The 24,166-nt window shown below is 50.7% G+C and overlaps 1 protein-coding gene across 5 annotated transcripts in view; it reads left to right on the top strand.

Annotated features, from left to right (window-relative positions):
- The first annotated feature begins 14,592 nt into the window (after positions 1-14,592).
- The window catches only part of CIT (citron rho-interacting serine/threonine kinase), a 304,000-nt gene continuing 294,426 nt past the window's right edge, over positions 14,593-24,166 (top strand). For all 5 annotated transcript variants that reach the window (XM_075320265.1, XM_075320246.1, XM_075320276.1 and 2 more), the window contains exons 1-3: positions 14,593-14,688; positions 19,242-19,389; positions 21,762-21,937. In XM_075320265.1, coding sequence (XP_075176380.1) covers positions 14,593-14,688; positions 19,242-19,389; positions 21,762-21,937 — 420 coding nt within the window. The remainder of the gene's footprint in view (positions 14,689-19,241; positions 19,390-21,761; positions 21,938-24,166) is intronic.

Genomic DNA, 24,166 nt, shown 5'->3' with positions numbered 1-24,166 from the left:
TCAATACTGGAGGGATCCCACACCATTTTTTAAAATTATTTATTCAAATAAAAAAATAAGCTAGGGATCCCTTCTGTTTTGGATAATCAAACTCTCTTTCTCTCTCTTTCTCTCTCTTTCTCTCTCTCTTCTCTCTCTTTCTCTCTCTGTCTCTCTCTGTCTCTCTCTGTCTCTCGCTCTGGCTCTGTCTCTCGCTCTGGCTCTGTCTCTCGCTTTGGCTCTGTCTCTCGCTTTGGCTCTGTCTCTCGCTCTGGCTCTGTCTCTCGCTCTGGCTCTGTCTCTCGCTCTGGCTCTGTCTCTCGCTCTGGCTCTGTCTCTCGCTCTGGCTCTGTCTCTCGCTCTGGCTCTGTCTCTCGCTCTGGCTCTGTCTCTCGCTCTGGCTCTGTCTCTCGCTCTGGCTCTGTCTCTCGCTCTGGCTCTGTCTCTCGCTCTGGCTCTGTCTCTCGCTCTGGCTCTGTCTCTCGCTCTGGCTCTGTCTCTCGCTCTGGCTCTGTCTCTCGCTCTGGCTCTGTCTCTCGCTCTGGCTCTGTCTCTCGCTCTGGCTCTGTCTCTCGCTCTGGCTCTGTCTCTCGCTCTGGCTCTGTCTCTCGCTCTGGCTCTGTCTCTCGCTCTGGCTCTGTCTCTCGCTCTGGCTCTGTCTCTCGCTCTGGCTCTGTCTCTCGCTCTGGCTCTGTCTCTCGCTCTGGCTCTGTCTCTCGCTCTGGCTCTGTCTCTCGCTCTGGCTCTGTCTCTCGCTCTGGCTCTGTCTCTCGCTCTGGCTCTGTCTCTCGCTCTGGCTCTGTCTCTCGCTCTGGCTCTGTCTCTCGCTCTGGCTCTGTCTCTCGCTCTGGCTCTGTCTCTCGCTCTGGCTCTGTCTCTCGCTCTGGCTCTGTCTCTCGCTCTGGCTCTGTCTCTCGCTCTGGCTCTGTCTCTCGCTCTGGCTCTGTCTCTCGCTCTGGCTCTGTCTCTCGCTCTGGCTCTGTCTCTCGCTCTGGCTCTGTCTCTCGCTCTGGCTCTGTCTCTCGCTCTGGCTCTGTCTCTCGCTCTGGCTCTGTCTCTCGCTCTGGCTCTGTCTCTCGCTCTGGCTCTGTCTCTCGCTCTGGCTCTGTCTCTCGCTCTGGCTCTGTCTCTCGCTCTGGCTCTGTCTCTCGCTCTGGCTCTGTCTCTCGCTCTGGCTCTGTCTCTCGCTCTGGCTCTGTCTCTCGCTCTGGCTCTGTCTCTCGCTCTGGCTCTGTCTCTCGCTCTGGCTCTGTCTCTCGCTCTGGCTCTGTCTCTCGCTCTGGCTCTGTCTCTCGCTCTGGCTCTGTCTCTCGCTCTGGCTCTGTCTCTCGCTCTGGCTCTGTCTCTCGCTCTGGCTCTGTCTCTCGCTCTGGCTCTGTCTCTCGCTCTGGCTCTGTCTCTCGCTCTGGCTCTGTCTCTCGCTCTGGCTCTGTCTCTCGCTCTGGCTCTGTCTCTCGCTCTGGCTCTGTCTCTCGCTCTGGCTCTGTCTCTCGCTCTGGCTCTGTCTCTCGCTCTGGCTCTGTCTCTCGCTCTGGCTCTGTCTCTCGCTCTGGCTCTGTCTCTCGCTCTGGCTCTGTCTCTCGCTCTGGCTCTGTCTCTCGCTCTGGCTCTGTCTCTCGCTCTGGCTCTGTCTCTCGCTCTGGCTCTGTCTCTCGCTCTGGCTCTGTCTCTCGCTCTGGCTCTGTCTCTCGCTCTGGCTCTGTCTCTCGCTCTGGCTCTGTCTCTCGCTCTGGCTCTGTCTCTCGCTCTGGCTCTGTCTCTCGCTCTGGCTCTGTCTCTCGCTCTGGCTCTGTCTCTCGCTCTGGCTCTGTCTCTCGCTCTGGCTCTGTCTCTCGCTCTGGCTCTGTCTCTCGCTCTGGCTCTGTCTCTCGCTCTGGCTCTGTCTCTCGCTCTGGCTCTGTCTCTCGCTCTGGCACTGTCTCTCGCTCTGGCTCTGTCTCTCGCTCTGGCTCTGTCTCTCGCTCTGGCTCTGTCTCTCGCTCTGGCTCTGTCTCTCGCTCTGGCTCTGTCTCTCGCTCTGGCTCTGTCTCTCGCTCTGGCTCTGTCTCTCGCTCTGGCTCTGTCTCTCGCTCTGGCTCTGTCTCTCGCTCTGGCTCTGTCTCTCGCTCTGGCTCTGTCTCTCGCTCTGGCTCTGTCTCTCGCTCTGGCTCTGTCTCTCGCTCTGGCTCTGTCTCTCGCTCTGGCTCTGTCTCTCGCTCTGGCTCTGGCTCTCGCTCTGGCTCTGGCTCTCGCTCTGGCTCTGGCTCTCGCTCTGGCTCTGGCTCTCGCTCTGGCTCTGGCTCTCGCTCTGGCTCTGGCTCTCGCTCTGGCTCTGGCTCTCGCTCTGGCTCTGGCTCTCGCTCTGGCTCTGGCTCTCGCTCTGGCTCTGGCTCTCGCTCTGGCTCTGGCTCTCGCTCTGGCTCTGGCTCTCGCTCTGGCTCTGGCTCTCGCTCTGGCTCTGGCTCTCGCTCTGGCTCTGGCTCTCGCTCTGGCTCTGGCTCTCGCTCTGGCTCTGGCTCTCGCTCTGGCTCTGGCTCTCGCTCTGGCTCTGGCTCTCGCTCTGGCTCTGGCTCTCGCTCTGGCTCTGGCTCTCGCTCTGGCTCTGGCTCTCGCTCTGGCTCTCGCTCTGGCTCTGGCTCTCGCTCTGGCTCTGGCTCTCGCTCTGGCTCTGGCTCTCGCTCTGGCTCTGGCTCTCGCTCTGGCTCTGGCTCTCGCTCTGGCTCTGGCTCTCGCTCTGGCTCTGGCTCTCGCTCTGGCTCTGGCTCTCGCTCTGGCTCTGGCTCTCGCTCTGGCTCTGGCTCTCGCTCTGGCTCTGGCTCTCGCTCTGGCTCTGGCTCTCGCTCTGGCTCTGGCTCTCGCTCTGGCTCTGGCTCTCGCTCTGGCTCTGGCTCTCGCTCTGGCTCTGGCTCTCGCTCTGGCTCTGGCTCTCGCTCTGGCTCTGGCTCTCGCTCTGGCTCTGGCTCTCGCTCTGGCTCTGGCTCTCGCTCTGGCTCTGGCTCTCGCTCTGGCTCTGGCTCTCGCTCTGGCTCTGTCTCTCGCTCTGGCTCTGTCTCTCGCTCTGGCTCTGTCTCTCGCTCTGGCTCTGTCTCTCGCTCTGGCTCTGGCTCTGTCTCTCGCTCTGGCTCTCGCTCTGTCTCTGGCTCTGGCTCTCGCTCTGGCTCTGGCTCTGGCTCTGGCTCTCGCTCTGGCTCTGGCTCTCGCTCTGGCTCTGGCTCTCGCTCTGGCTCTGGCTCTCGCTCTGGCTCTGTCTCTCGCTCTGGCTCTGTCTCTCGCTCTGGCTCTGTCTCTCGCTCTGGCTCTGTCTCTCGCTCTGGCTCTGTCTCTCGCTCTGGCTCTGGCTCTCGCTCTGGCTCTGGCTCTCGCTCTGGCTCTGGCTCTCGCTCTGGCTCTGGCTCTCGCTCTGGCTCTGGCTCTCGCTCTGGCTCTGGCTCTGGCTCTGGCTCTGGCTCTCGCTCTGGCTCTGGCTCTCGCTCTGGCTCTGGCTCTCGCTCTGGCTCTGGCTCTCGCTCTGGCTCTGGCTCTCGCTCTGGCTCTGTCTCTCGCTCTGGCTCTGTCTCTCGCTCTGGCTCTGTCTCTCGCTCTGGCTCTGTCTCTCGCTCTGGCTCTGTCTCTCGCTCTGGCTCTGTCTCTCGCTCTGGCTCTGTCTCTCGCTCTGGCTCTGTCTCTCGCTCTGGCTCTGGCTCTCGCTCTGGCTCTGTCTCTCGCTCTGGCTCTGGCTCTCGCTCTGGCTCTGGCTCTGTCTCTCGCTCTGGCTCTCGCTCTGTCTCTCGCTCTGGCTCTGGCTCTGTCTCTCGCTCTGGCTCTGGCTCTGGCTCTGTCTCTCGCTCTGGCTCTGGCTCTCGCTCTGGCTCTGGCTCTCGCTCTGGCTCTGTCTCTCGCTCTGGCTCTGTCTCTCGCTCTGGCTCTGTCTCTCGCTCTGGCTCTGTCTCTCGCTCTGGCTCTGTCTCTCGCTCTGGCTCTGTCTCTCGCTCTGGCTCTGTCTCTCGCTCTGGCTCTGTCTCTCGCTCTGGCTCTGTCTCTCGCTCTGGCTCTGTCTCTCGCTCTGGCTCTGTCTCTCGCTCTGGCTCTGTCTCTCGCTCTGGCTCTGGCTCTGTCTCTCGCTCTGGCTCTGTCTCTCGCTCTGGCTCTGTCTCTCGCTCTGGCTCTGTCTCTCGCTCTGGCTCTGTCTCTCGCTCTGGCTCTGGCTCTGGCTCTGGCTCTGGCTCTGGCTCTGGCTCTGGCTCTGGCTCTGGCTCTGGCTCTGGCTCTGGCTCTGGCTCTCGCTCTGGCTCTGGCTCTCGCTCTGGCTCTGGCTCTCGCTCTGGCTCTGGCTCTCGCTCTGGCTCTGGCTCTCGCTCTTTCGGGTCTCAAACTCAGCTGGGTGTATGGGCCGCACATAGAAAAAAAAATTGAGAGGGGTCGCATTCTTTGCAGGTCAAAGTGACACATTTTTTTAATGATTCCATGGTTTTTTTCTATACACCTTTGGATCACTTTTTTTGAACATTTTTTGCTTGTTTATTATAACAACCATGCACTTTTTGTTTAGTTAAGTTTATATATAAAAAAGCATTTTTAATGGCAACATTTTTTTTCATGCTTTATTTTGAATTATTTTTTACATTTTATCCCCTTGTAATATTGTTTTACAATTAGCAGCATCATATAGTAATCTTAGCCAACACCTTGTAGTAATGTTCCCCATCCGTGTTCCCTGTTGTAAGGTGCTCATCCTTGTAGTATTGTGCCCATCCTTGTCCCCTGTGGCATTGTGCTCATCCTTGTGTAGTGTAGTATTGTGCTCATCCTTGTCCCCTGTAGTATTGTGCCCATCCTTTTAATAGTGTGCCAATCTTTGTGCCCTGTAGCATTGTGCCCATCCTTGTATTGTGCCCATCCTTCTGATATTGTGCCCATCCTTGTGTTATTGTGCCCATCCATGTGCCCTCTAGTATTGTGCTCATCCTTGTAGTATTTTGCCCAGTTGTATTGTGCCCAGCCTGGTGCGCTGTAGTAAGGCGCTAATCCTTGTAGTATTGTGCCCTGTAATAAGGTGCTCATCCTTGTATTGTGCCCACTAGTATTGTGCTCATCCTTGTGGTATTGTGCCCATCCTTGTTCCCAGTACTATTGTGCTCATCCTTGTGCCCACTAGTATTGTGCTTATCCTTGTGGTATTGTGCCCATTAGTATTGTGCTCATCCTTGTGCCCTGTAGTAAGGTGCTCGTCCTTGTAGTATTGTGCTAAGTAGTATTGTGCCCATCCTTGTGCCCTGTAATATTGTGCCCATTCTTAAGTAATAAGCAATAAAAAAAAATTCTCCTCACCTTTCCTATGTTCCCTCTTATTAGGCTGTGTGCCCACGATCAGTGTTTGCAGCATTTTGGATGCAGCGCGTTTCAGCTGCGTTCAAAACGCTGTGATGTACAGTACAAATAAAAAAATGGCAACAAAAAGAGGAATAAATATCCTCCAAAAATTAAGCATTACTTACAGCAAAGATAGGGCTGCAGTTGTGAAGCGCCCAGGCCAAAGACTGGTACTCTAGCAGGATAGAGCTAAGCCCCCACTAGTGGATGCATCACAGGTGCAGGAGGAGAAAATCACATACTTCCAAAAAAATGGAGGGGGCGATTGCTGGATGATAAAACTGCACACTGATGGCTTGCATAGAGCACTGTTCACACATGCAGATGCACAGTCCCAAACCCGCAGCCTATTAGGTGACGCCCATACTATTAGATCAGGCCGGCTGCCAAGCTGTACTCCATCTGTGCACCATACAGGGACAGGAACTCTAATATGCAATATGCGACAACCTCTGCTTAATCACTTCAGGGCCCATTGAAAAAATAAACCATGGATACTCGCCTTCCACAGTGACACCAGTCCTTAGGCTATTTGCCCATGCTGCGTTTTTGTCACGTTTTTTGGTGCAGTTTTTTTGTCAGCAAGTACTGACTTTTGACTTTCCAGCAAAGTCTATGATAATTCAGATTCACTGTACGCACGCTGCAATTTTTTTTGTCTGCAGTTTATTTGTCAAAGCCTTTTGACAAAAAAAAGCATGTTCGTTCTTTTTTCGTTTTTGTCACGTTTTGTCAGCCATTGAAATCAATAGGGGATGAAAAATGTATGCTACCAAATTTGTGCGTTTTGCATGTGTTTTACTTGTGTTTTTGTGACAATAACGCAGGTCACCCACATTGTTCCAGGAGAAATTCAGTCTCTGTCTCTCTCTCCAAGCGCTTTATGATCACTGACGTGGCTATCACGCTGCTCCCGCTGCCTCTCATTCTTCTTTCGGAGCCGCTCATTAGGCTCATACATATTCACTGCTTTTCTCAACCACCGGTATCTGTGATTGGTTACAGTCAGACCTGCCCCCACGCTGAGTGACAGCTATCTGACTGCAACCAATCGCAGATGCCGCTAGGTGGGTTTATATCGTACAGTAAAGTAAATAAATGATTTAAAAAAGAAAAAAAAGCGGCGTATGGTTCCCCTAATTTTAATACCCAGCCAAAATAAATCCTCACAGCTGGGGCTGGTATTCTCAGACTGGGGAGACCCATGGTTATTAGGCTTTCCCCAGCCTAAAAATATCAGGTCCCGGGACTCTGGATGGGGATGTGGGGACGCAGTGCAGGGGTCTGTCGGGTACTCACTCAGCAATGAAGCAGACGCTGACAACAGGGTAAACCAAGTCTCTGAACACCACTGCCTCTCAAGGGGAGCTCGTCCGGGTCCCATCCCCTGCAGTGCTGCTGGTGGTCTGTAACCTGCCTCCTGGCACTAAGTTTTACATTGTCTGTTGTGCTTGGAGCTATCCGGGCCCCGCTCCCCACTGTGGCTAAGTGAAGTAGCCTGCTCTCAGGAGCTCACGCTTGGGATTTCAGTGGGCTGCTTGCTAGGAAAGCCCTATCCTTCTCGTTGCGCTAGTGCCCCCGATCTCTGAGCTGGTGGGAACATTCCATAAAGGCCCCGTTCTCATCATGTTAATTGCCGGGTTGCCTGAAACTTCTCCCTGACCTAGGATCCGTGTACCCTGTCGTGCCTTCGGTCCCGGACCGGTGATGGGACCAGGCTGCTGACCATCTTCCTTGACAGGTCCCAGGCACCTAGCCTCAATCCCCTGCGACCGGGGGTCCGACTCCTCTAGCTCCAGACCACCGTCTGCGACCTAGTTTTCATCTCCCCTGGGAGCTCCAACTCCCAGCTTCCTCAGAGCTCCTCACAGCTCGAGGGTCACTATTCAACTAACTGATCTTGACACCTCCCACTTCCCTGTCTGACCCCTAGGTGGGCGGCCCGAATCCTGCTTAAGCAGCCCACTGGTGTGCCTGACAGGTGTGGTGCAAAGTATATCTAGGATTTGTGAATGTTGATGGAGGCAGCACTGCAGGATAGAGACCCAGAACCATGGGGGGTTGAATACTGCACAGGTAGGACAGTTTGTGCAGTACCCTGTGACGGCCTGAATAGTCCAGGGGCGTCACATTTCCATACCATCTTTACTAGCACGGCTGTCACAGAGTCCCACCCGCTTCCTGGAGCACTGGCCCTTTTCACTGCAGTCCCACTTCAGAAGTCCCCAAAATCCGTGGTCATGGTGGCTGTTCCTAAGACTAGACCCCACGCTTTGCATCCGTGCACGTCACGCCTGCCCAGTTGTCCGCAGGAGCACTCTTTACTCGCACCCAGGAAGGAACCGCTCCGTCTGAATAGCTCTCCTCTTCTTCTCACTATCTCTGCATCTCCCTGTCCTTTTACCTCCCTTCCTCCTTTTTTTGCAACAGTGGGCCGAGCTATCCTAGCAACCCCACCACTATACCTATCTATCTAACACTCCTGGCCAAACTTGGGGAGCGCGTCGCCATCTAGTGGTAGCTGGTGGGACTGTGACATACCCACTATTCTCCATGTGCATTGTTTTCATAACAAGTAAAACCAATTAATACAGTCACAGTATAAGATTTCACAATATAAAATCACCGGTCTTCAGCTAGGCTTGCAGGGGTCAGGTCACCCCACCCTCTTTAATTATAGCCGTCCCCGGCTATGTGGTGGCCTACAAGACAAAAACATCTCAACACAACAATAAAATTCTGACACATTAAAATGCTTGTCCTCCCCAGCAACTGCAGTCCTGAACGGCCCTCTGGGGAAATAGAAAAGCAGTCCAATTATTATCAACCACTGGCCCGAAAGCCAAACACTAATGACCCTACGAGTCCAAAGGTACAGTCCCAGTATCTCTCACTTGCTGCGGCAGTGGGGCTAAAAACTTAAAATGTATAAAAGCTTCCAAAAAATTCTGGAGGTCTAACATATACTACACCAATGTCCTGTTTCAGTTTCCAACGTGCTGGACACAGTCTATCAGGGTTGGAGGAAGAAGGGGCAAAGTCCATGGCAGAGACATGTGGGAATGGGCTATATCCATAAAAAGGATCAGACCAAGTCCGTGGCAGGACATGATCCACAGAACAACGGGACGGAATAGATGAGATCTGCAGGGTGAGTCTTAGACCGAAGGCAAAGTCCTCTTTCAGCTCCAAGGCTCACAGTCCCTTGAATCCAGCAGTGGGTGGCGCAATGTGTGCAAGCTTGGATGGCGGATAAAACAAAAAAGACAGAAGTAAAGTTCAGGCCGCTCTTGGCCATGAGGGGCATTGTAACATCCCTCCAACATAAACTCTTCTGGCCTTTCCGGCCACGAGGGGCATCACAACATCCTTCTCTAAAAAACGTTTCTGGCCTTTCCGGTCGCATGAGCAATACGTTCAGCCCAACAAGACTCTTCCGCCTTCAACTTAAACAGCAGCTGCTAGGGGTCACTCCTGCAACTGGACCCCAGCAACAAGGCAGCCATCTCAAAGAGACACTGGGATTTTCTTCTCTTTCTTTACGGCAGCTTTCCTTTTTCTTCCAAGCTCTTCATCCAGGCCTCGTAGGAATGAGGGGATAATGGTCTCTTCCAATTCCAGGGTGCACTCAGATTAGCCATTCGGTCTTGCTTCTCTTCAGGATCCAAGGAGCTTTCCTCCATCATCATCTGGCTCGTGAAAAGCTGGGTAATGTGCTGGGTGCCGTGGTTCTCCGTAGTAACCACAGTAGGACTCGCTGTCGCCTGAGGTGGCGGACTGGCTCCTACAGCAGGGGCAAGTGGTCGGGCTGGTAGTGAAGGTAACTGGGATGGCCCAGTGGCATTTTCTCTGGTCGTCTTGGTCCCTTGGTCTTTAGTTAGGCCTCTTCTGGCCTCACGGTTGTTTTTCTTAGCAGCAGCCTTGGCCTTTGCTCCTCCGCTGTGGCGGCCGCCTTGGCAGGGCATTGCTTCTCTTCTCTCTCCCTCTCTGCCTCCTCTTCGCACCGTTGGACCTGTTCGGGGGTGTTTGGACGTGTGACTCCCACCGCGTACCACCCCTTTTCACAATATAATTTCTTGAAGATCAATCGCTCCCCAGACGCAGGGTTCGCAGGCGGGCGGGCAGGTGTACCGCTTGATCATGGCCCTATTCACGTAGACCTCATGCCCCGTCCCATCTTCAGCGATGAACCCATATCTGAGTCGAGTGTAAGTCGATCACCCACCCCTCGGTGCACTGGTCCAAGAAGCCCACTGTCTGCGGCCCGGCCAACCACTCGTGGGCTAGGGCATCCGCCCACATCTGCTCCTCAATAACGTTCATGCCACCCGGGGGTGCCCACTCAAATTCCTGGTCTCTTTGGGGTGCACGGGCCCACTCCCTCTACTCGGTTGCCTCTTCTCTGTGGTGTGAGCGCTCTGCGGCGGGGGCCAGGTGTTCTGGTGAGGTGGGGGCGAGGGGTGCTGCTGTTACTCTGGGCATCGCTCGGCCTACCTCCTCCTCCGAGTCATCAATATCTGAATCTTCCGGGTCACCCACTCTAGGGCAGGCAGCGGCAGGAGCTCTGGTGATGGTAGTCGGCGCTCCTCTTGTGCTCCGACTGCAGCTTCTGCCTCAGTGGTCGCTGCTGTTTCTCCTTCGGTGGCCTCCGCTATGGTCTCCCACTGCTGCACCCGGTATTCGCGGCACACTAGCACCAGCTCCGGGTACCGGGTAGCCGACTGGGACAGGGTCATGGTCTAGGACTTTCCACACATACGGTCCAGGAAATCCCAAGCGTGAACCCTGAGAGCAAGCTCCCTCAGTTAGCCACACTGGGGAGCGGGACCCGATTTAGTTTCATGCTATAGTGACCAACTAGAAGAGAACAAAGTGCCAAGGGAAAGGTCACAGATCAGCAGGCAACACCAGCAGAAACTGGATCCAAACGTGCTCCCCGCTCAGCGGCAGCAGTGTCCAAAACTTTGGTTTACTAAAGTTGTCGGTGTCAGCGTTATTAGACTGAGTGAGTACGCAAGTGACCCTTACCTCCCCATCGGCACATCTCTGTTCCCATAACTGAGTCCTGGGGCATTCCCCCTACCCGTGAAGGAGTTAAACACCTGGCTGCCTACTCCATCGCCACCGGATACTCCCAACTGCAGTGGTGGTACTCCACCTTACCACACACCACGGGTGGCGTCACAAACTCTCAATACACCATCCCCTGTAAATACCCCCTTCCTTCGAGTGGCTGTGCGACCCCCGGGTCCGAACGCCCCTCGAGCCACCGCGGATCGGGATCCGAGCAGCCCGGCTTCTGACACGGGGGTGGCACACCTTTACTTCATATAGCAAAATCCTGGTGGGTGGGTCCCTTTAACGGGTTACAAGTGGATGTCTTATGACTCTCCCTACAGTTTGCTGCTTACATATTGCAGCTGTATATAGAAGATTCTTTTAGTTAGAATCGGAGATGCAGTTGTCGTCCTGTCTCCGGTAACCTCATTCCTTTGATATATAATACAGAGGTCCCCAAAATGTAGCTCAGGAACCACATTTGGCTCGCAGGCCCATGATGTGTGGCTCTCGGCTGTTTGTCAGGTCTAGCAAACAGTTATGAGGAGACGGTCTCCAGATGGTGGATTTTGTCAGTAGTCTTGCACGGAAGAGCAGATCTGAATTCCCAGATCTAGGAGTATGCTTTATGTGGGAAAGCTTTGACTGTCCATAATACCGGTTATAGGGGCTTTGGGTGTCACTATTGTGAGGGTATTCTGGATGTGGATCGCAACACTTTCTAAGAGAAACATGTGGCTCACAAGATCAGCATCAGAGTCTGCTCACTATTGGGTACAGTGACATTTCACATTACTTCTCTCTGATGTGTGGACATTGTCCCAATATTAAATATGACATTTTTCTGTTCGAGTTAGACATTACACATACTAAATAAGTCATTCCTACTACTTGGAGCCTCTTATACACAGACGCCAGACTGATTCCTACTATTGTGCAAGCCAATAAGATTTGGCACATCAGGAGCCACTAAAGAACCAGCAGATGATTATTCATAGTATTGAGACTGTGAATACATGAAGAGCTCACACAAGACCTTTTTCTTGAGCCTTTTGCAGTTCATCAGAAGCAGGCAGAGAGAACATCCTAGCAGTTAGAGTATACAACTTAAAGTGATTCTTGTAGAAGTTGTTCCATGTGGCCTCCGTCACATATGTTAGGCTGCAAACTGAATTTGGCTTTGGTTGGGACGGGTTGCAGTATGAAGGAATACTGGTCGAGACGGATGTCTCTGAGTGATGTTAGTGCAGGTTTCTGTCAGACTGTGGAGTGGCATCATAAATAACCTTAACTGATCTGTTTACTCAGCCTGACAGTTGAAAACCCTTCTTCTCAGTCTGCCTGAAAGGTGTAAACTTTTTCTGCTCAGTCTGCCTGACAGGTGTAAACTCTTTCTACTAAGTCTGCCTGAAAGTTGCAACCAATTCTGCTCAGTCGGTCAAGCAGGTGTAAACCCTTTCTGCTCAGTCGGCCCTGCAGGTGTAACCCCTTTCTGCTCAGTCGGCCCTGCAGGTGTAACCCCTTTCTGCTCAGTCGGCCCTGCAGGTGTAACCCCTTTCTGCTCAGTCGGCCTTGCAGGTGTAACCCCTTTCTGCTCAGTCGGCCCTGCAGGTGTAACCCCTTTCTGCTCAGTCGGCCCTGCAGGTGTAACCCCTTTCTGCTCAGTCGGCCCTGCAGGTGTAACCCCTTTCTGCTCAGTCGGCCCGGCAGGTGTAACCCCTTTCTGCTCAGTCGGCCCTGCAGGTGTAACCCCTTTCTGCTCAGTCGGCCCTGCAGGTGTAACCCCTTTCTGCTCAGTCGGCCCTGCAGGTGTAACCCCTTTCTGCTCAGTCGGCCCTGCAGGTGTAACCCCTTTCTGCTCAGTCGGCCCTGCAGGTGTAACCCCTTTCTGCTCAGTCGGCCCTGCAGGTGTAACCCCTTTCTGCTCAGTCGGCCCTGCAGGTGTAACCCCTTTCTGCTCAGTCGGCCCTGCAGGTGTAACCCCTTTCTGCTCAGTCGGCCCTGCAGGTGTAACCCCTTTCTGCTCAGTCGGCCCTGCAGGTGTAACCCCTTTCTGCTCAGTCGGCCCTGCAGGTGTAACCCCTTTCTGCTCAGTCGGCCCTGCAGGTGTAACCCCTTTCTGCTCAGTCGGCCCGGCAGGTGTAACCCCTTTCTGCTCAGTCGGCCCGGCAGGTGTAACCCCTTTCTGCTCAGTCGGCCCGGCAGGTGTAACCCCTTTCTGCTCAGTCGGCCCGGCAGGTGTAACCCCTTTCTGCTCAGTCGGCCCGGCAGGTGTAACCCCTTTCTGCTCAGTCGGCCCGGCAGGTGTAACCCCTTTCTGCTCAGTCGGCCCGGCAGGTGTAACCCCTTTCTGCTCAGTCGGCCCGGCAGGTGTAACCCCTTTCTGCTCAGTCGGCCCGGCAGGTGTAACCCCTTTCTGCTCAGTCGGCCCGGCAGGTGTAACCCCTTTCTGCTCAGTCGGCCCGGCAGGTGTAACCCCTTTCTGCTCAGTCGGCCCGGCAGGTGTAACCCCTTTCTGCTCAGTCGGCCCGGCAGGTGTAACCCCTTTCTGCTCAGTCGGCCCGGCAGGTGTAACCCCTTTCTGCTCAGTCGGCCCGGCAGGTGTAACCCCTTTCTGCTCAGTCGGCCCGGCAGGTGTAACCCCTTTCTGCTCAGTCGGCCCGGCAGGTGTAAACCCTTTCTGCTCAGTCGGCCCGGCAGGTGTAAACCCTTTCTGCTCAGTCGGCCCGGCAGGTGTAAACCCTTTCTGCTCAGTCGGCCCGGCAGGTGTAAACCCTTTCTGCTCAGTCGGCCCGGCAGGTGTAAACCCTTTCTGCTCAGTCGGCCCGGCAGGTGTAAACCCTTTCTGCTCAGTCGGCCCGGCAGGTGTAAACCCTTTCTGCTCAGTCGGCCCGGCAGGTGTAAACCCTTTCTGCTCAGTCGGCCCGGCAGGTGTAAACCCTTTCTGCTCAGTCGGCCCGGCAGGTGTAAACCCTTTCTGCTCAGTCGGCCCGGCAGGTGTAAACCCTTTCTGCTCAGTCGGCCCGGCAGGTGTAAACCCTTTCTGCTCAGTCGGCCCGGCAGGTGTAAACCCTTTCTGCTCAGTCGGCCCGGCAGGTGTAAACCCTTTCTGCTCAGTCGGCCCGGCAGGTGTAAACCCTTTCTGCTCAGTCGGCCCGGCAGGTGTAAACCCTTTCTGCTCAGTCGGCCCGGCAGGTGTAAACCCTTTCTGCTCAGTCGGCCCGGCAGGTGTAAACCCTTTCTGCTCAGTCGGCCCGGCAGGTGTAAACCCTTTCTGCTCAGTCGGCCCGGCAGGTGTAAACCCTTTCTGCTCAGTCGGCCCGGCAGGTGTAAACCCTTTCTGCTCAGTCGGCCCGGCAGGTGTAAACCCTTTCTGCTCAGTCGGCCCGGCAGGTGTAAACCCTTTCTGCTCAGTCGGCCCGGCAGGTGTAAACCCTTTCTGCTCAGTCGGCCCGGCAGGTGTAAACCCTTTCTGCTCAGTCGGCCCGGCAGGTGTAAACCCTTTCTGCTCAGTCGGCCCGGCAGGTGTAAACCCTTTCTGCTCAGTCGGCCCGGCAGGTGTAAACCCTTTCTGCTCAGTCGGCCCGGCAGGTGTAAACCCTTTCTGCTCAGTCGGCCCGGAAGGTGTAAACCCTTTCTGCTCAGTCGGCCCGGAAGGTGTAAACCCTTTCTGCTCAGTCGGCCCGGAAGGTGTAAACCCTTTCTGCTCAGTCGGCCCGGAAGGTGTAAACCCTTTCTGCTCAGTCGGCCTAACCGTTGTACATCCGTTCTGTTTAGTTTCAATTAAGAAACATACTCCTCGTAGCATTTGGTGGCATCACAACCCTGGACCAGATCTCAATCAGAGGACAATGAAACTTTCACACTCCTTCTCTATGAACATTATGCCAGTATTTACTGCCATAATTGTTTGTCCCCTTCCCATACTGATAGTTCTGCTTCACATAACTTGTCTTATTTACTGCACTATTCTATGTCTTGTTGTGTATAAATATGTGACTGTTCAGATGTTGTGTTATATCATGCCTGATTAGACCTGAGTAGTCTTGAAAGCTTGCTATTTATTACCATATTTTCAGTTACCCATTAAAAGGTATCAATGACTGAGAACTCTGTTCTATTAAACATTTTTTTTTTTATATCTACCGGCTAACACGTAAGATATATTTTACCTGTAATAATATACACAGTTATTTTCTAATATATTTATATTTTTTTGTACTAGAAATGTTGAAGTTCAAAGTTGGAATCCGCGGTGGAGCAGACAGTCTGTCATCTGAGCCTCTCACCAGCAGAGCTACACGACTCCATAACTTTTTACAGGTGTTTCTTTTGTATATCTAATTTCTTTTAGTATCTTCTGCAAAGTAAAAGTTTTTCCAAAATTGCAATAAGTTATCTCTTCTCCTAGGGCTCATGCAAACGAGCATATACCGCACATTTCTGATTATAAGGTGCACCAGACCATAAGATGGCCCTAGGTTTTAGAGGAAAATAGAAAAAAAATTTGACGCAAAAAAATGTCATGACATGATGCACTATTCTGGTGAGATCTGCTGCTGACACTGCTATGGGGGTAATGTCCCCCAATTTTGTACTAATGTCCCCCATATACCTTTTCCAGGTATAGTACAGACCAAAAGTGTGGACACACCTTCTCATTCAAAGAGTTTTCTTTATTTTCATGACTCTGAAAATTGTAGATTCACATTGAAGGCATCAAAACTATGAATTAACACATGTGGAATGAAATACCTAACAAAAAAGTGTGAAACAACTGAAAATATGTCTTATATTCTAAGTTCTTCAAAGTAGCCACCTTTTGCTTTGATTACTGCTTTGCACACTCTTGGCATTCTCTTGATTAGCTTCAAGAGGTAGTTACCGGAAATGGTCTTACAACAGGCTTGAAGGAGTTCCCAGAGATGCTTAGCACTTGTTGGCCCTTTTGCCTTCATTCTGCGGTCCAGCTCACCCCAAACCATCTCGATTGGGTTCTGGTCTGGTGACTGGAGGCCAGGTCATCTGGCGTAGCACCCAATCACTCTCCTTCTTAGTCAAATAGCCCTTACACAGCCTGGAGGTGTGTTTGGGGTCATTGTCCTGTTGAAAAATAAATGATGGTCCAACTAAATGCAAACCAGATAGAATAGCATGCCGCTGCAAGATGCTATGGTAGCCATGCTGGTTCAGTATGCCTTCAATTTTGAATAAATCCCCAACAGTGTCACGAGCAAAGCACCCCCACACCATCACATCTCCTCCTCCATGCTTCCCGGTTTAAACCAGGCATGTAGAGTCCATCCGTTCACCTTTTCTGCGTCGCACAAAGACACGGTGGTTGGATCCAAATATCTCAAATTTGGACTGATCAGACCAAAGCAAAGATTTCCACTGGTCTAATGTCCATTCCTTGTATTCTTTAGCCCAAGCAAGTCTCTTCTGCTTGTTGCCTGTCCTTAGCAGTGGTTTCCTAGCAGATATTTTACCATGAAGGCCTGCTGCACAAAGTCTCCTCTTAACAGTTGTTCTAGAGATGTCTGCTGCTAGAACTCTGTGTGGCATTGACCTGGTCTCTAACCTGAGCTGCGTTAACCTGCGATTTCTGAGGCTGGTGACTCGGATAAACTTATCCTCCGCAGCAGAGGTAACTCTTGGCCTTCCTTTCCTGGGGCGGTCCTCATGTGAGCCAGTTTCTTTGTAGCGTTTGATGGTTTTTGTCACTGCACTTGGGGACACTTTCAAAGTTTTCCCAATTTTTCGGACTGACTGACTTTAATTTCTTAAAGTAATGATGGCCACTTGTTTTTCTTTACTTAGCTGCTTTTTTCTTGCCATAATACAAATTCTAACAGTCTATTCAGTAGGACTACCAGCTGTGTATCCACTAGACTTTTCCACAACACAACTGATGGTCCCAACCTCGTTTATAAGGCAAGAAATCCCACTTATTAAACCTGACAGGGCACACCTGTGAAGTGAAAACCATTTCCGGTGACTACATCTTGAAGCTCATCAAGAGAATGCCAAGAGTGTGCAAGGCAGCAATCAAAGCAAAAGGTGGCTACTTTGAAGAACCTAGAATATAAGACATATTTTCAGTTGTTTCACACTTTTTTGTTAAGTATTTCATTCCACATGTGTTAATTCATAGTTTTGATGCCTTCAATGTGAATCTACAATTTTCTGAGTCATGAAAATAAAGAAAACTCTTTGAATGAGGTGGTGTATCCAAACCTTTGGTCTGTACTGTATTATGTGTCTCTGATCCCGGTATATGTGTTACCCATCCTTGACCCATCCTGGTTTACATGATCCCCATACTGGTATATATGGCCCTCATTTTGGGATCATCCTGTTATGTATGCTCTCCATCCTGGTGTATTTTTTCCTCATCCTGGGCCCATTCTGGTATGTATGATCCCCACCCTGGTATATATTCCTCCCATCACGCCACACACATAAATAAATTAAATGATCATACTCACCATCCCTCTGCTCCCTCGATGCGTAGTGTCCTCTTGATGCCGGCAAGTGACTTCAGCGTGTAAGCAGCGCAGCCCATGATGTTAATGCTGTGCGCTCTGTTGCAAGCTGATGTCAGCTGATGGAATATTCATTGCTCCCTACACCCAGTATTATGGGTGGGGGCAGCAGTGAATATTCATTCTCTTAATAGCGGACACACGTAATCATCCAGCTGCTGCCGGAAGCCGGCGGCTGACTGATCACACGTGCCTGTTATTAAACAAAATGAATATTTACTGCTCCCCATGCCCATAATCCTGCCCACCTTTCAGCGCGAGCTTCATTGCAGAGATGAGGGCGGGATTATGCGCATGAGGAAAAGTAAATATTAATTTCCTTTATTAGCGCGCACACTGTTAGCTCTGGCTCCTGACACCTGTGACCCTGCTCCTGTCTTTTTTGTCTCATTGTGTCATGCTGGCCTCGATTATGACTGCACGAATATAGTGACTTGTTCCCTTTAATAACATTGAAGTGAAAATACTTATGACTCTGAAGATGTAGAAAAAAACGGCGATATATGTATAAATCACGCATAGAAAGCGCGCGGTATGTTTTGATACAATATGATCTTTCAATCTGTATGCTGCTCTGCTGAAGGATTCCTCAATCCATGTAGCATCAATGTAGAAAGCCGGTGGCACTCAAAATTGATGCAAACAGATGCATTCATTGGACATCCTATGTGATTTTACAAATACTTTGTCAAAAATGCATATAAGATCCAAACTTTTCCAGATATTGAAAGGGAACTTGTCACCTCAAAAACTCTAACTGCAGATATAATGTTAATCGGCAGATGAGTGGGGTATAAATCGTGTATGGCAGGCTTACTGGAACATAAGGTTTATTCTTCTCTGACTGCAGTACATTTCTAGTGGCAGTGCATGCCGATTAAGGGAAGCTCCTAATTCATTAAAGGGGTTGTCTGGGCTATTGTGTTGATGGCCTAGGACACCTGTGCCTTAGGGGTGCTTCACACACAGCGAGATTGCTGCTGAGATCGCTGCTGAGTCACGGTTTTTGTGACGCAGCAGTGACCTCATTAGCGATCTCGCTGTGTGTGACACTGAGCAGCGATCTGGCCCCTGCTGTGAGATCGCTGCTCGTTACACACAGCCCTGGTTCGTTTTTTTATTGTTGCTCTCCCGCTGTGACGCACAGATCGCTGTGTGTGACAGCGAGAGAGCGACGAAATGAAGCGAGCAGGGAGCAGGAGCCAGCATCTGGCAGCTGCGGTAAGCTGTAACCAGGGTAAACATCGGGTAACCAAGGTGGTTACCCGATATTTACCTTCGTTACCAGCCTCGGCCGCTCTCACGCTGCCTGTGCTGCCGGCTCCTGCTCTCTGCACATGTAGCTGCAGTACACATCGGGTTAATTAACCTGATGTGTACTGTAGCTAGGAGAGCAAGGAGCCAGCGCTAAGCAGTGTGCGCGGCTCCCTGCTCTCTGCACTGTGACATGTAGCTGCAGTACACATCGGGTTAAGTAACCCGATGTATACTGTAGCTAGGAGAGCAGGGAGCCAGCGCTAAGCAGTGTGCGCGGCTCCCTACTCTCTGCACATGTAGCGACGTTATGATCGCTGCTGCGTCGCTGTGTTTGACAGCTAAGCAGCGATCATAACAGCGACACACAAGGTCGCTGTTACGTCACAGAAAATGGTGACGTAACAGCGACGTCGCTGTCGCTATCGCTGAACCCAGCCTTACTCCTTCTACAGCACCATAAAAACATTTAGACCGATTTATAAACACTTGACTTGCACATGCCAGTCTTAATGAATGGGCTCGCTGGAGTATTATGCGCCTAATTCATTCACGTCACTTAAAGGGTTTGTCCCGGCCTTTTACATTGATGGCCATCAGTGTAGGTCCTCAATACCGGTAATTGTTCAGTGGGGGTGTGACATTCGCAACCTTCGCTGATCGTGTGTGTGCGATGCTGCCAGATGGGGCTCAGTTGTAGAACTGCACAGCTCTGTCATTTATATAATGGCCGTAGCCTGGTACTGTATATCCTCAGCGCCAGTTGTAATGATTCAGCCCCTATGTTTTTATGGTGCTGTACTAAAAGTAACGCATGGGTGTCCTCTGCTAAAATCTGTGCTCTCTGTAAAGCCTAGCTTTTTCTCTAAAGGCAGGCAATCGGGTGTACCTGCAACGTATAGTCAGGCTCTGATTCTCCATGCTCCTGATTTTGGCAGCTAACATTGACTGACAGGTCCCCTAAAAAAAAAGCTGTTCTGAAAGGCAGGTTTCCAGGCTGAATCTACATCGGGCAGCCTCTAACCCTACAGTACTATTATATGCTGCTGTTGTTTATTGAGTTATATTTGTTTCTAGGGAAAATCATCAAGTCAGTTTCCTTTGCAACAACAACTGTGTCCTCTCACGAGGGAAGGACTTCTGGATTCCTTATTTGTCCTCTTTGAAGAATGTAACAATCCAGCATTAATGAGGATTAAACATGTGTCTAACTTTGTCAAAAAATGTAAGTTTACTTCAGTTTCCTTTTTAATTACTTTAGTCTCATTTATTAAAATTGTCTAACCGGGAAATAGATCTTGTTACTTTATAGCAACTAATCAGAGCTCAGCTTTTATAAACTGTTAAAGGGGTTTTCCCAAATAGTAAGTTATCATCTTCCATAAACAAAAAGAATAATGTAATCACAGCTCACCTAGACCTATATGTATCCCAAATGGTGGATGGTGCCAGGCACATCAGGCCAGATCCTGGTGTAGTACCGATGAACAAGAGCAGTGGAAAAAGCCAGCAACCATCTTGGAAAAACTCTGAAGCTTTATTGTGAAAAATCCATAAAAAACATATTGTGGATAAAAAGCTCAGTGTGTAGACAAGGGTCTACACGCTGAGCTTTTTATCCACTGTATGTTTTTTATTGATTTTTCACAATATAGCTTCAGAGTTTTTCCAAGATGGTTGCTGGCTTTTCCCAGTTCTCAATCATCTTCCATAGTATATGAACTTAGTGATCGCCTGGAACCTCAGCGATCCCGAGAACAGGACTCGCATAGCTGACCTTCGTTCCATTAATTGTCTATGGGATTGCCAATATAAGTCAAATGCTATCCTCTGCTAACCCTGCCCGTCCTAAACAGAGAATGCAATGGAGCCTAATACAGTCATCCTCAGCTCCATTCAGATATATGGATCACGTAAAGGTTGTGAAATCCCTTTTATGGAAAAGTAAAAAGATGTGTAAAGATCACTTGAGCCGAGAATTACATCACAAACAGGTTCCTAGAGTGTGTGGCAGGGGGCTGAACATTGCATAATGACAGAAATTCAGTTCAATATATAAGGAAAGAGTTAATTCACTTTACAAAAAATAAAGTTGATTTTACTAAAGAAGTTAATGGAACATTTGAGCAGAGGATAGCCGGTACAGCCGCTTTATGGCTTCATATTGCATTACGCTTTTTATATAGAAGCTGATGACTACATGGCTTAGCTGGATTTGGCCCTCTATCTTTAAAGTGAGCATGTCCGTCTGATTTTGTAAAGCCATGGCTGTAATGGCACTGTAATGGGGCTGTAATACTCATTAATTTGATTTCTTTAGTGAAGAAATCCAATTTGTTTTTCTTCTTTACTCAGCATTTGAAGTTTGAAGTTTTCTGCTAATTAGATTTCAGTACACAGGGACTGAATTGTACACTGGATCTTCTCCTCCCTGTCTGTGATTCCCCAGCCCCTCCTCATGCCTCCGGTCTATATAGTAATTATCCTTTATCTATACACTCATTCTACATGTAAATGGATCAGTGATCTAGGGCAAATCTTAGTACTTAGTTTTGCAGCACATCCCAAAAGTGCTTGATCGGATGGTGATGTGATGAGAAGTCAATGCCATTATCATTGGGCGGCACGGTGGCTCAGTGGTTAGCACTGCATTCAAATCCCACCAAGGACACCAACTGCAAGGAGTTTGTATGTTCTCCCCGTGTTTGCGTAGGTTTCCTCGGGTTCTCTGGTTTCCTCCCATACTCCAAAGACATAAAAATAGGGACTCTAGATTGTGAACCCCAATGGGGACAGTGTTGCCAATGTATGTAAAGCGCTGTGGAATTAATAGCGCTATATAAATGAATAAAATTATTATTATTATCATTTCTGTGAAAGGACATACTTGGCCTGCAACAATGTTTAGGTAGGTGGTATATGTCAACGTACCACCCATGTAAATGCCAGGAACCAAGGTCTCCCACCAGAACGTTGCCCAAACAATCACACTACCTCCGCTGATTGGTCTTACTCATCAGATTGAGCCCACCACCTTCCTTCATTTCAGGGTCATATTTGATGCTCATTGGTCCATTGTGTGTGCTTTCATCTGTGTAGAGAGTTCAGCACTGGCACGGTCTGCAGCTATGCAGGCAGAAACACTGCAAAATGTAATGCATTCTGTTTTTACTCCTTTTTGCCATAGCCAGCATGAACCCTTTTAGCTGCCTGTGCTACAGTAGCTTTTTTGTTGGATATCCTTTGCTCCTTTCACTTCTCAAAGTGTGTTGGTTGCCCATGACCTTGTTACTAGTTCACTGGTTGTCCTTTCTTGAAACCCTTTTGCTAGGTACTGTGCGCTGGATACCAGGTACATCTCATAAGCCAAAATGTTTTGGCGCGTTTATGACCCAGTCATGTAGCCTTTGTCAAATTGCTCAGGTTCTTGCATATTTTTTCACCTTTCATTACATCAACTTCAAGAACTGATTATTTAATTGCTGCCTAATTTTATTCACCTATTTGACATGTACCATTCTCACAAGATAGCATTTAATCTTCCTAGTGTTTTAATATTATGGCTGATCAGTGTATATATTTGAATTCTTTACCCAGATTCGGAAACTATTGCTGAGTTGCGTGAACTCCAACCCAACATTAAGGATTTTGAAGTAAAGGATGTAATCGGACGAGGTCACTTTGCAGATGTACATGTCGTCAAGGAGAAGCCTACTGGAGACATATATGCTATGAAAGTGATGAAGAAGAAAGCACTTCTTGCACAAGAACAGGTTTTTTGAAACTTTTTTCTTTTAACCTCTTAACAACCACGGGCAGTAATATTACGTCCCTGTGGTCATAGTGTTATTCCCCCACCTGCTGCTGCAGGCGGGGATCCGTGCAATGTCAGCTGATTTCTAAAGCTGACGTGTGCCTCGCAGGTACGAGTGGAATCGCTATCCACCCATACCTGTTAACCCCTTAAATGGTGCTGTCAAGATGTGACAGCGCCATTTTAACGGCGATCGCGGTAATCAAATACTCACAGGCCGCCACCGGAAGTCCCGTGACGTGATCACGTGGATCCGATGGTTGTCATGGTAGCACAGGGTCATATGATGACTCCTGTAGCTCACTTGACTCAGGTCCTTTAACCAGCAGCCAAGTACTGCAGTTTAGAAGACATGATAATTTCTCTTAATCTGAGAGATGGTGCTGTAATTGGGAGAAATAAATGAACGATCAGAAAACTAATCCTTATATCCCCCTAGGGAGACTATTAAAATATAAAAAAAAGTTTAAAAAACGTTTTGAAGAAGAAAAAAATAAAATAAAAAAAACCCCTAAAAGTTCAAATCACCCCCCTTTCGCCCCATTGAAAATTAAGGGGTTAAAAAATACATATGTGCCGCCCCCGTGCCAGCAGCCGCTGCTGCTCGGATCCGGACCTTCTAAGAGGGTGGCTCGAGGGTCTCCGGACCCGGGGGTCTCGCGGACACGCCGAATAAAAAGGGGGACGTAGATGTACGGGCTAGGCCGTATTAAGTTTGTGACGCCACCCACAGTGTGTGGTGAGGTGGGACACCACCGCTGCTGTTGTGGGACACCCGAGGGAGATGTAGTGGCAGCTGGATGTGAACCCCTCCGTGGGTAGGAGTGGGTTGCCCTGGAACCCGGTGTCTTTGTGCAGGGTATGGCGATGGCAAGGGCCGGCGTGTCTGAGCAAGCAGGGGGGTGTTTGGTTACTCACAGTAAATGAATCACACAAGTCTTTCGGTAAACCAAAGGTGCTGGTGGCCGGCCGCCGCAGCCGGTTGCATTCAGGTCCCCCACCCAGGCTGGTGGTCACTGTCCTTTTCCTCTGCACTGACTTTGTGTAAGGTGGACTTCCTAGTCTGAAACTCAGGAGTCTGCTCCCGGCTGGATGTGGCCTAAGGAGTCGTGCCCGCAGACGCTGGCCCGTGGGATCTATGGGCCCTGGCGGTGACCTCCTATGCCTATCGGTTGGCTGTTGTTTTCTATGAGGGACTTTGGGTGGGACAGGACCTCTAGTCCTGGCCTCAATCTGTTCATTAACCAGTCCGCTGGTTTCCGGTCCTGGCTTCAGGGTCCGAGTACCCCCCTTTGTGCTCCGGTTTTTTGGTCGGTTCCCCGTGTCTGTACCGGTGGGCTACAACCCTGTCCCGGTCCACCTTGGTTCTGCCGACCGGTCTTCCCGTCTCCTGCTGACAGAGACCACCGTCTGCCACCTAGCCAAAGGCACCAGGGCTCCAACCCTGGTACCATTCAACTTGAACCTCCTCTGCTGGAGCTACCCCTAGCTCCAGCCCACACTCATCTCAACTTGAACTACAAACTTATCTGCCTGTTTTCCCGCCCCGGGCTGTCTAAACACCTGGGGGAAGGGTGGCTCGGGTTTCAGGTCGGCTGTGTGTTTCCTATCTGTGACTACCTGGTTTTGCCAGGGCGTCACACATACATTTGGTATCGCCACGTTCAGAAATACCAAATCTATCAAAATATAAAATCAATTAATCTGATCTGTAAACGGCATAGCAGCAAAAACACAATTTCTTTGTCGCTCCATTGGGAGACCCAGACAATTGGGTGTATAGCTTCTGCCTCCGGAGGCCACACAAAGTATTACACTTTAAAAAGTGTAACCCCTCCCCTCTGCCTATACACCCTCCCGTGCATCACGGGCTCCTCAGTTTTATGCTTTGTGTGGAAGGAGGCACACATCCACTCATGCATTCTCATATTAGTTATATAGGTTGGAAGAAAAGTGGGCCCCCACGGGGCCCCCGGCATGTTCCCTTCTCACCCCACTACGTCGGCGGTGCTGTTAAGGTTGAGGTACCCATTGCGGGTACAAAGGCCGGAGCCTCATGCCGTTTTCCTTCACCATCCCTTAGCGGCTCTGGGAGAAGTGGGATCCTGACCGGTCATCCAGTTACTGGGACCGTGCTCCCTCCGCAGCCCCTGTGGGAATCTGCCGGACAGGAGTCTATTTATCCTCA

Source organism: Anomaloglossus baeobatrachus, chromosome 1 (genome assembly GCF_048569485.1).
Source record: "Anomaloglossus baeobatrachus isolate aAnoBae1 chromosome 1, aAnoBae1.hap1, whole genome shotgun sequence".
NCBI lineage: Eukaryota > Metazoa > Chordata > Amphibia > Anura > Aromobatidae > Anomaloglossus > Anomaloglossus baeobatrachus.
This window is presented reverse-complemented; position numbering and strand designations above follow the sequence as displayed.